The 12737-nt window shown below is 31.8% G+C and overlaps 1 protein-coding gene across 4 annotated transcripts in view; it reads right to left on the bottom strand.

Moving 5' to 3' along the window:
- The window catches only part of LOC118192724 (uncharacterized), a 323131-nt gene that overhangs the window by 117565 nt on the left and 192829 nt on the right, over nucleotides 1-12737 (bottom strand). For 3 of the 4 annotated variants that reach the window (XM_085814865.1, XM_085814874.1, XM_085814879.1), the window contains one exon: nucleotides 8516-8666. The exons of the other annotated variant lie outside the window; for it this stretch is intronic. In XM_085814865.1, coding sequence (XP_085670991.1) covers nucleotides 8516-8603 — 88 coding nt within the window. In that variant the 5' untranslated portion in view covers nucleotides 8604-8666. The remainder of the gene's footprint in view (nucleotides 1-8515; nucleotides 8667-12737) is intronic. 4 annotated transcript variants of the gene reach the window in all.

Genomic DNA, 12737 nt, shown 5'->3' with positions numbered 1-12737 from the left:
GATTCAAGAAGAGAATCGAAAACAATTCAACAAGAAACGTAAGAAACCGAAACTATACAAGATTGGTGACTTGGTAGCCATTCAGAGAACTCAATATGGGACTGGTTTGAAACTACGACCTAAGTTTCATGGACCGTATAAAATCATAGCTGTTCGATCAAATGATAGATATGAAGTCGAGAAAGTAGGATGCCATGAAGGACTAAATTTGACATCTACTGCGGCTGACCATATGAAGCCATGGTCAAATTGATTTGATGTTTGTAACAGCTCAAAACCTAAGGACCTGATACTCTTTTTGTTTTTTTATTATCTTTGAAGGTACATGATAGTGATGTCCATTCAACAGACATCGAGGACGATGCCTCTTCAGGCTGGCCGAAGCTGTGGGAGTCATCAACGTCCAATGCTGAATTAGAATACCAGGATTATGACGTCATCAGTATAGCATCACCCAGCGCAGTAAGAATCATCCCAGACAGCGCTGAAACCTGGTCGAGAGTGGAGGGCAGACGTGAGCAGACGGCTCACACGTCTTCAAGAGTTTATGAACTTTAATTGTGCTTTCGATGTTATGCCTTTACATCATTATGTTAATCCTGCATACCGTTAACTTCATCTTTATTTACTTTTACTTCTTTCTATTAAATAAACCATTTAACTATTACTTCGTGCTCTCATGCTGTGAATTAAGTCAAATTCTACATTTATATATGAATAAACCTTAGAATTTTATTTTCTAATACGTTCAGTCTGATAGCCCTTTTGTTGATCAATAATATTACATCTTGATTTTCAAGTTAAATATCCTTTTCGTAAAACATCAAGTTTGGATTTTATTCCACCCCCCTCTCCTTCGCAATCTTCCAGTGTCCATCCATTGTTTTGGGATGCCGTTTATAAAGAGCTTGTTTCAAAACTCCCAAATGCACAGTAATCCATAGGAAACACATCAGGTGACTTGGGTGGAATGCATTTAAAGGGAAAGATTCAATTCCGGTTTCATTTCTCATTTTTACTTTCTTGTACGATGTAAAGAAGTATTGTAATCACGAAAACTTCCAGGTATCATATTTCAACGAAAATATCCATTTTGACCTCTGTCGAATGCAATTTAGTGATGTTTTGGGGGTAGTATCTGTATGTAAAGACAGACTAGCACCTCTCTTTTTAGTTGCAATGGGCCGGACCATAAGTACATATATACCCACTCTGTTACTCGGTTCGATCAGCTTAGTGTTTTTCCTTCTTATATGTTGGTAAATTGCACAACCTTTGCTTTAAAAATGATTGAATTGCGTTGTTCTTACATTCCGGTTAAGGTTGTGATGCCTTTAGGTAATCTACATCCAATACTCGGCTCAGTGAGCTCAGTATTTTTTTTTTCTTACATATTGGTAATGTGTGCATTTTCTGCTTTAAAAATGATTGAATTATGTTTTTTTTTTATCCTTTGGTTAAGGATCTTATGCCTTCAGTTAATCTGCATGCCATATTTGAAAACGTTTCAACATTTTAAAAGTTGTTTAAGTGCGGCTAAGCCTAATTTTTTTACCATAGCAGCCATATTTGTTCGCATTTGAAACTTAGCAAAAAAGTGAACTAATTCTTTCTGCACCTTCAGTGTCTTTTTGCCGAGTGGGACCAAAAGGAAACTTTTAGCTTTGTGCACCGAAAAGTCTGCCTTATTGCCTGCTGGCCGAAATGTTTGTTCTTGCGTAGAAACTGTAATTTTAATTGTAAAAATTGGTTTTTATTTTTTTAACTGTATTTGGTGTTATGTTTTTTTAATAATTTTTAATGACAATATTTTGAGTTTTCATGTATTTTTGCCTTGCCGCGAAGTGAGAAATGAATTAATTTAATGATAAATATATCTGTAATGAAATTTGAGGGAATAAGTTTAATTGAAATGCAGGAAAAAATACGAATAATTTAATATTCCATACAAGGAAGTAGTGGTGTTCACATTAGCTTTTTTTTAATTGTTTTAACTGTATTTGGTGTTTTATGTTTTTTTTTTTGTTTTGTATCTGTAAATTTTTAATGAAGACATTTTCAGTTTTTAAGTATTTTTGCCTTGCCGCGAAATGAGAACTCAGTTAATTGAATGAGAAATATATCTTTAATGACATTCGAGAAAATAAGTTTAAACGAAATGTATGAAAAAGTGCATTTAATTTAATATCTTGTACAAGGAAGTCATGTGGTATACACATCAGGTTTATTTAAAAAAATAGATCAGTAGATTTAGATTTTGGAGCCTTATCCTGATGGAACTTAACACAGTGAAGATTGTTTGGATAAACAGATGAAATTTCTTTTTAAAAAATAGGTGTTAAAACAAATTTCTGATAGTAATCCGAATTAAGTTTGACACTTTTATCTATTTTCCTTATCTTAAGTTTTCCGTTATAAGACAATCCAGTAATAACCATAAAACCTTTAAAAAAAATTCGTTTCCTCCGAATGATTGTTTCGTTATCAAATCTATCTTTTTCTATTGCAATCAGATAAGTATATCCAAGCCTTATCAATTATAACTATATATTTAAATTTTCACCTTCCAAATAATTTTCACACTCTGCACATAGTCTTACGCCAAGAAACACGTTTCGGCGTTAGGCGATGAACATCATGGTTTTTTGTTTTGATTATCTTTAAATCAGATTTTATAATTTTGTTCACAGTTCCTACAGAGATATTTAAAGACTTTGCAATAGCTATTTTGGGGACTGGATTTTTCCTTTAAAACATGAGATACTACTTTAGATGTAATAAGAGCTGTACGTACCTTTGTTTGACATGCATTTTTTGCCTCTTTCCCAGTCAGATGTAAACTTTGACGTTCCTTTCTTGTAATATTAATTATGCCACTTATTTTCCTTGTAGAAATATTAAAACCAGGCTTTTCACATCTCTTTTTTTAATTATTGAATAAGATTATTTCTCTTCGGGCAGCGCAAAAATATAGCCTTCTATCCATTATTTATTTTTCAGCGGCATTTTAAAATAAGGAATATTTTTAATCCTGTAGAGGATAATTAAAATTTATTCCAATTTTCCAGTCACGTTTGTATTTTAAAATTAACATTTAAATTCATGGAGAATTTAAATGATTTTTCACGATTCAAAATCATTACAAAATTGTGTGAAATCCCTCTGTATTATTTGTACGGATTTTTTTCCCTTTTATTACCAAAAGCATCTTGCCTAAATGTAATATTTATCACTATAATTTTCTTTTATCCCGATGTGAAAGTAGCGTGTTCCAAATCGAACACTTTTATTTTAATTACAGTTTTTATTTACCTATCCAGCGATTCTCTCATTTCATTTTCATTCTAATTGTAGAAAGGGTTAATAATTAGTTAAGCACATTAAATGAAAATACTACAAAAGTAATGATTTCTCTTAAAATACGTGGTTTATCCACAAAAATTAATTTTATAAATTGAAATTATTGCATTTTTCGAAATTTAAGCGATGAAGGAAAACTTTTTTGAAATAATAGACTAAACTTTTATGTCTTTATTTGTAACTATTACGTTTATACTCGTATATTAATTAACACTACTGCCTGCTTATATTTTAGTTCAGGCCTGCCCAATCTACGGCCCATCAAGCATTTTTGTGCGCTTGAGAGCAATAATCATATTTCTTGAAAGAGTTATTTTCAATCCTTAACTCCTTTTTAAGTAAAATAAATATGAATTTATACTGTAAATCTCCTAGTCAGCTATTGACTCCGAGTCAATAGCTGACTTTTTTTGTCCAATTTCAAACAGAATTTCGTAATAGTTCTTTATTAGCAAGTACTGTGCCTCGATCAGAAGCTCACAGTAACTTTCAATCACACTAAACACAAAAAAGAACAAGACATTCCAATAAATCATGATCACATTTTTTCTGAGCCTTTAGTGAAAACAAAATGTTGCCGAACTATGTTCATTAAATCTTGATATAAACCAGGCTTCAGTATGTCAACCTATATGGTTTTTATCTCTCTCAGAAGAAGATTTCAGTAACGTCCTTTCTGAATCATTTTGTTATTACGTTGATAAGTTATCATTTCTGTGAGAAAAGTAGTCCGAGTAACGTTGCAACATGCGGTACTGAATAGACAGGAAAAATTTAAAAAAGATGCACGTGATATTACAAGACGCGTATTCAACATAAAGTATTGTTCAATAATAAGGTAACCAGAATAGATCTAATCGATGGAATGTGCAGTACGGGCTACATGTTTCTCTAAAATATTTTCCCTATAATAATCCTGGATTCAAAATCATGACAGTATTGAATTACCTGATCATGAGAACAAGTGTTGTAAACTTTAGTTTGAAGCGCAATAATTATCCACTTGAAAGTATAAATATTAAAACATCATTTAGAGGTACAATAGTTCCATATGTACTCACTTCAAATATACGATGACAGTTTGCATGCCAAATATAACCATAAATAAAATAAATCTCTAATTTTTACAGTTTAAAAAATTGTATCGATATTTGATTACTTTCGCTTGTATTTTCATTCATTCATTATACTATAAAACTTGAAATAAAGCAGGATTAAAATGTCTATGACGTGTAAATATAATAAGTAGTTGACCGAGCGTACGTATAACAATTATCTACGGCATTTAAAACCTTTATTTTACTGCTTAATTAGTTTTCATATTTTAGTGAAACTAATTTTACATAAATTAGTGCTACATAAATCTTTACATAAATTAGTTTACATAAATTATACCACAGATACTTATTTTACATAAAAGTACATATATATAAACCAGGCAATATACTTTTAAAACCATTTCTTTCGCAAGCCATAGGTTTCACAATCTTAAGTCACTGTCTGTATGGTTCTACTTTTAAATTTAATTATATGTTTAAATTTAAATTGTATGTTCGCTTTTGCTTTCGGTATTACACCTCTTACCAAAACAGTATGAATGTCAAATGAGCATAAAAGACCAATGTGCGATTGAAAGTATGTAGCGGCTCCTGAGAAACTGGACTACATTTATTACTTCCATCTTTCTTAGCATTAATCTTCATGACCGGCTAGTTGGTTGCGGTTAACCTTATAAGGTATTTCTCCCGCCTTCTTAGCATGTCTTCGTGGTGTAACTGGAAACATAATGGACGCGTATTCGAGAGGTCCGTGGTTCGATTCCCGGCAAGGGCATTACTCATTTTTCACGTCTCCTGCTTCGAAGTGACCTAATGTCTCTACATCCTCAACATAAATAAGCCAGTTAAGCATATTCCTCAGCTTTTATTGGTATATATATAAGTAATATTTGTAACTGCGAGACGTTCAGTACCAATTAAGTTTTATCCAGCATTTTCTTAGGCGATCAGTAAGTCGACCTTTCATATAAGTTTAGTGTAACAATAATTCAAAGCAAGGTACGTATTAAAGTATATTATTGCCACTTGTGAAGAACACTTAGTTGACTCCTCTCTTTGAAACGTAGTCCTTTGTTAAAACTAAACTCTTCGGTGATTACCAGTATTCCAAGACCGATGAACACTGGTAGTTAGTCGGAGCTCAATTCTGGTGAATCGAGTATAGGCATTTCCCTCCATGTGGGACATGAAAACGAGCCAGTTGTCCTTAAAACTCCTCTACAGAGATTTTTCTCTTTTGGTAGAAAGCTATCGCATGTTTTGCTTTAATTAAAAACCAATCACCAATCGGATCGGATTTAATCTTTCTAAAAATTATAATTGTGATTAGTTTTAATATTACGTACTTAGCTGTTGAATCATCAACAAACATTTAACTACTTTTATACTTATTTATGTAGTCATTTGCTTAAATGTGAAGCTATTTGACACCCTCACCTGATGAGATTAGGTAATTTGAATATGACGAAGTACATGACAGCTATATTCCGAAACAAAAGGGATGCCTTTATGTATGATTTTCAAAGAAAAAGTCGTTTTTTCAGGTTACAAGTGGGAAAATCCACGAAAAACAAATATGCAATCAACCCATTTGTCTGGAATCGAACTCTTAATATTCAGTCTTAACTACTCGGCACTTAGTGAAATTCTCACTTGACACAGTGGGAGATTAATTGCAGAAGCAATATAGTTAAGAAATAAGATTTAGAGCTACATCTCGTGTGCTTTCTAATTTTGAGTGTAAGTAAATCCAGAATGTGTAATTCTATTTTATTGCGATTTCAACTTACATTTCTATGATAGAAAGATATTACTGCTTTTTTCTGCATCTACTAAAATTAAGTAAACAAAATATTTATGCACACATGCATTGTAATTATGCGACTCATATATGATTGAAAGGCTGAGTGAAGTTTAATTGCAATTCTAGTTAAATTTATGCAATTATTCTTATGTTACATACAACTAATATTTTGGAATTTATTTAAAAGAATTCCTTTCTTGAGATTAGCAGAGGATATCAGAAGGTTAATGAATAGATTTATGTGATTATATTGCAGAAGTATCTAGAACTAAATAGTTACTAGAAGTACCTAAATTGGAATTTAATCTTTTCAAACTCCAATTTCAATTACATGAAAGATTAAGACATAAAATTGAATTACGTTTCTGAAATGTCTTCCGTGAATCAAAGCGCAAGCAAAATTTGCATTGAAATGAGACTTGCATACATTTTAAAACTGTTATGCTAATTCTATATATCAAGAGGCTCTGATTAAGAAGGACATTACAGAAACTTCAAAATAGTGTTTATTATATTACTTAATGAACACAAAAATCTTACTAACAGACTGCCCGAAAATAAAAAAGAGTAATTAAAACACAGAATATTCCCAGTGTACAACAGAATATACAATAAAAAAGAGATATAATGCGTGCAGCATTTGTCAACGTCTGCCTGGGGCACTTAAAAACTTTTTTTTATCTTTTCTAGTCGTTGGATGATAAAAGGAAAGTCCTCTTCATTTCTCAACCTAAGTCGTTAAAGTCTTAACTTGTGGTAAAAAAAAAAAAAATCTAATTCATGCTGTTTAATGATGTTCTTCACGCAACTGAATCAGAGAAGGGAAATTAATTGTGTATCTGAAAATAAACGCAATTATTGCCATTATATGTACATTCATCAAAACAGACTTCATTTATATTTCAGAGGGATTCCTTGTCGTTTTCATACTGTTACAAAATTTATCGACTAAGAAATTTCATTACAGTTCTTTCTTTAGCCGTTCAAACCACTTTCTGGTTCTAGTTCTATTAGTGTTCATTTTCTGGTTCCAAGCTTTGTAAATAGAGATGATGGTTTATATGTGAATTGTGTGCATCTTATATAAGTGCTTTTATGAGTCTACAGAATTATTTTTAAAAAATGCTGTAGTTTTGCAATATCAGGTACTAGTCAGATGTTGTTTTACCCCATATATTCTGGTCTAAAGCATATTTTTAAAAAATTGCACTAATTTCTTATATGCATTTATGGTTCAAACTTAAAAATGAATCAGAAAATGTAGACCTTTTAACTATGCGCATAGGGCGTCATATGAAAATATATACGAAGCTATGCTATTTAACCCTTTGAAGGGCAAAACACCCGAGATAGCCATTTATTCAAACAACCACAACCGCTCAAAACGGCCGACATTGCGATGTTGTTTCCTTTCCTCCCGCTAAGGTATGCAGTAGCCGTTGCAGTTTCCCCAAATGCATTGTATCAGTTTATTTCAGAATTGCTTCCCTAAAAGGCTAAAGGAAGTTTCTTTGTTAGGAAGTAGAAAGGGTGCCATTTGAAATCTTCTCAGCTCTTTGTGCGTTAATGAACGGAGAGGGAAGCAAACGGACCGGACGGGTCATTGACGATACGGGCGTTTCGGTATTTTAAGCATACATGTTAGCGAAGGTTTCTGTTTTCTAAGGGCCACGCCTGATTACACACACACACACACAAAACTCCTTCACGTAAGATGGATTTGATTTTATAACGATGGATTTTATGCATGTTAAACCCTCAGAAACAAATGTTTAAAATATTTAACGTCAGGAAACTAACGCGCAAAGGACATCTGTTTATAAAAACTGTTTTAAATTACCCATTCATAAAAATGCTGAGATTCCCAGTTTAATAGGCAGTACACGGAAGTCTCGTAGTGTACACATCAAATTTCTCTTATTATTTACAGCCTGTCCATTTCAAAGACGCGACGCCTCAGATGTGGAATTTGGAAATGATTCACAGATTCTGAAAAGGTATGAATGAAAAGTATTGGTTCAATTAAATAATTTAAAATTCGAACCATTGATAAAATTTAGGGGGGAGGTTACAATTAACAACAAACTTCAATAGGCTAACTGAAATTTAACAACTGAAAACTGCTTATCCTTAGCCAGAAAGTATTGGATAAAAAGAAGAGTTTAATACATCGATCATCATAAATGTCGGAACACGAATGAGAAATTAAAGCGATTGTCTATAAAAATTTTATTTTTACCAAGCCGGATGGTCTTTACGTTGTATTAAATTGAAACGTCAGGTATATACTTACTTAGAAAAATAGAAAGTTGCCTTCTCATGAGGCTTTCCGCTGTAAAGATTGACAAATGCTTCTTTGTAAATAGATTCCCAGATTGCATCCCATGTGGATGTGTGGGTGGATAAATCAATTTGTGAGGCGACACATTGCGTTCAATGTTCCTCTGAAACGAACAAACAAACAAAATAAATAAATAAGCAGTTTTATTAAAGGTTAATTTAGCATTCTAACATTTTTATAGTTAAATACCAAAAACCTACCTCTTTCTATTGATACTGTTTCTGGTTATTACAGAAAAATATAATAATTTCATTTATTGTGAATGCAAAACATTTTTATAATGACCGTTTTTAAATCACAGCTTTTATGTTTCAAAACTATACTTCATCAACGTAACATTAAACGTATTTGGAATAACGTGCCAGTTAACAGATAGGGAATTGATTATCAGCATACTTTCCAAGAAATTATCTTAGGAGGCCATATTTTAGTTTTGATTTCAGCTAGACGCTTTTCCTCTTTGAAATTTAATATATTGAATATACGTTTCTTTGAGCAATAATCTGGATTTATGCTCAGGTTTATAATTTGTTGATGTGAAGATTTTTCCTCGGAAAGTGCATTTACACAACCGTCGGACCATTCGTCAATTTGTGGAGCCGTTTCTGAAATAAATCTTTTATTCCGCATACCAATCAAAATAAAAAAATTAGTGGACAATTAACGTTGAAAATACCAAATTTTTTTCTCAAAAAATGCTCACGTGGAGATTTAAATAGAAAATCGTTTCCATAAAATAGCGCGAATTTTCCAGAAATTATTTTATATGCTATAGTACATTTTTTTAAATTTAATTTCTAAAAATTCACTCAAATTTATTTACAGACTTTGGTCGAAATTTGCCATTATCTCAAATTCAGTGAAATATATTGCTCGTAGGTTTACTTGAATTACCACTTACTTTCCCATTCTCTTTTTTTCTTTTTTTTCCAAATGTATCTTAATGCATTACTCACGCTTATGCAAATTAATCTTATAAAATGAAGAAGAAAAAAAAGAGAGAAGCGATTTCAAACATATCCATCAAAAACGTCTTCTGTTGTCTCCCTGTCTTTTAAGAAGTATTTGCTAAGACTTCATCGATCTTTTTAAAATACCATGTCCAGGAGATGTTCTTGTTAAATTTCCAACTAGTCTCTTATTAACAGTCAATCTTTGGTTTGTGTTTGCATTTTTATAAGGCAAATAAAATACTGCTAGATACTTTGATCCCATTACTGATTTTTGCCTTCCTTGTTAAGATTTGATGCAGAACACTGGTAACTTTAATTTAATGTACTGAATTATTTAACGACAGCGTATTCAAGTAACGACCCGATTTCTTGTTTAAAGGAAACTTTTGACTTGAACATTTAGTTCTGGATTTCTTCTAACTTTTCCAAAAGCCTCTACAAAAGCTGCGCAATTCTTCTTTAACGCAGTTATTCTGAATAGGAAACTAGTTCGATACTTTTTCACGTTGTCGTATATGCGTTGAATGATAATGGAAGTGAAGCAAGGAAAAAAAAAAAAAAAAACTTCATTTGTTGTAATGTATAAAATTAGACGTACGGAGTTAATTTCCAATTCCGTGAAATATACTCTCCTAATTACTTTTCTGTTAATACAAATGGGAAAGATATATCTATTTTTCTGGAAAAAATGAAGTTCGAGCAAAATTACATTTAATGTATGAGTGGTCTTTGTAATGGTTTCAGCTTAATAAAGTAGCGTTGTGGATGATAAAAGCAGAACAGACACTCAGCGTTTCTGATCTAGAAATATTTCAATTTATAATTCTGATATACTAACAATAATTATGATATGCAATATAATTTCTGGTTACATGAACTTTAATGTTTATTAACTCCAAAAATTAACCAAAATGCGCTTTTGTTTTCATTCTATAAATTAATCATACTGGTAGCCGCCCAACCGGTATAGTGGTTAGCGTCGCTGACTGCCGTGCCGAAGGGCTCGAGTTCGAATCCGGAGGACGCATGGATGCTTGTAAATATATAGTTTCGGTGTGGCATGGTGGCTCTTTAAACATGCGTCGAGCTGAAAATCCTCTCATGTAATTTTGTGGAAGTAATTTGATTTTGATGGAGAGCACCCCGGGAGGGGGGACGGGGTGCTCTTCATCAAAATTGGGGGCGGAACTGAGCTAAATCGCATTGTCACCTGAATAGTGTTCAAGGCTGTTGACAACAGCAGGCGTAATCTAGAGCTCCTTGCCACGAGGAATTTCGTGGGCTTGGGCTGACTGCGTCAGACAAGTGAGTAACAACAACAACATAAGTAACAACAACAATTATATCGATGCATGATTTATCCGTTCTTTAGAAATAGTTAGACTTGAGAAAGGGTTGTTTAAAATATATATATGTATGTAGCAAATTTTACTGCTGTGGAAAATTCACGTTACAATTTAGGAAAATTTAATATTGGAAATTAAATATTTTAAAAGCATCAAATAAATTTTCTACCAGCAGTAACTGAATATGCATACCTTTTTAAAGGTATTAAAACTAATTTCGAACAGATCACATTTTGTAATTAATTCGGTTATTTTACAGATATAACAATTCATGTCGCTCTTGCAATGTATTCATGACAGTATTTCTCAAAGCATACAAAATTCAGTCTATTTTACGATGTGCTCAATAGTTTTCTTTCAGTTAGCGAAATCAAACGCCTTTTTCCTAGTTTGCATTCTTTAGGAGTTACTGCCACTTGATTTTAATAGGATTAATCTAAAAGCTGAAAATATACGTGGTCTTTAGAAAATTAAAAAATATATATATTCAAATTCGAGTAAAAAGTAAACCGGTATTTTGAAGACAGGAATTAGTAAATGTTTATGCTCAACCTATACGCACTGATGTGAAAATAATAAAACAGATCAAAAGAGATATATGTATCACGTTGCAGCTATCCGTTATAGATAATATTACGCATTAAAGCTTAACTTGCGTCTTGAACGCTGATTGTTGCAGAATGTGTCTTATATGTTATTTTGCCTGTGGCGACAGTTCTAAAAGGAGCATCTCCAGGATAATAAATTGTAGAAGTATAATTATTTGGAAGTTTAGTTGCAAATATTTAAAATTCTTATAATATAATTTAGGAAAACTTAATTATTGTTTAACAAACGTAATACGATTTTTTGTTGTACATTAAGAAGTTAATTCAAATTCAAAATCACTGTTTGTAAATTACCGGGATTATGGCTTAGCCATTATTGATGCACAACGTAGAATTCTTTAAACAAATTTTAGTTTTGAAGTTATTTTAACGATGTTCATTCAAATTTTGCATTCAGGTTTCAAGTCAAACATATGGTGCTTTAATATAAAACGTGTGAGTTTTATTATTATCACGTTATTGTGGAAATGGATATTTAGGAATTCAACCAGTGTCAAGAGTTAGTTGCTTGCATCTAATTCTAATAACAACTACCAATACAAACTGAGAATGCAGACTGTGAAACCCTAAAAAAAGCCATATATTTGTAGATTCCCTAGGAATATGAAACTGTGGCATGCAATTATTTGCTTCAATATATTGCAGTTTTAAAATTTTCTTCATAAATAAATGTATTCAAAACTTCTGGAGTTTCGTTTCGCAATCAGAAGTTTCACAAATTCTTAAGCATTAAGAAATTTTCATGTCAGTAATGCGTTTCATGTCAATAAGCGATTTTCGATGGATGGAGAAGTAATGTCATTCGAATTTCTCTTCTTTACGACTTTTTTTTTTTTTTTTTTTTTTTGTAGCAACATGTTTCTAAATACCATACATGATTTGAAAGGGGCTCATTCTGATTCCTGCCGATTGCAGGAAGTGATGATTCACGAAACAGAAGTAATGCACCTTGTAGAAAATCTTTCTCTAAGATGCAATAGAAAAGTACTAATGCCAGTACTTATTAAAAACTCATTAACAGCATAGTCAGAAAACTAGATTACGAGCTATTTATTTAAAAGTTCATATTTATCCCTATTACACTTTTTTCGCATGTCAATTCAAATAATACAATTAAAGTAAATAGGTTTTAGATGATAGATGTCAGGAATTTGGATTTTTCATTTATATTCCCAAAAGAAATCAGTAAGTTAACTAAAAAGACAAATAACTTAGCATATTATTTACAGATTTTTAATAATACATAAAAATTATATTTAAATAATAG

Source organism: Stegodyphus dumicola, chromosome 1, assembly GCF_044657685.1.
Source record: "Stegodyphus dumicola isolate Sdum_Otavi_A_Nest chromosome 1, ASM4465768v1".
NCBI lineage: Eukaryota > Metazoa > Arthropoda > Arachnida > Araneae > Eresidae > Stegodyphus > Stegodyphus dumicola.
Note: the sequence above shows the minus strand (reverse complement) of the source record. Positions and strands in the feature narration are given on the sequence as shown.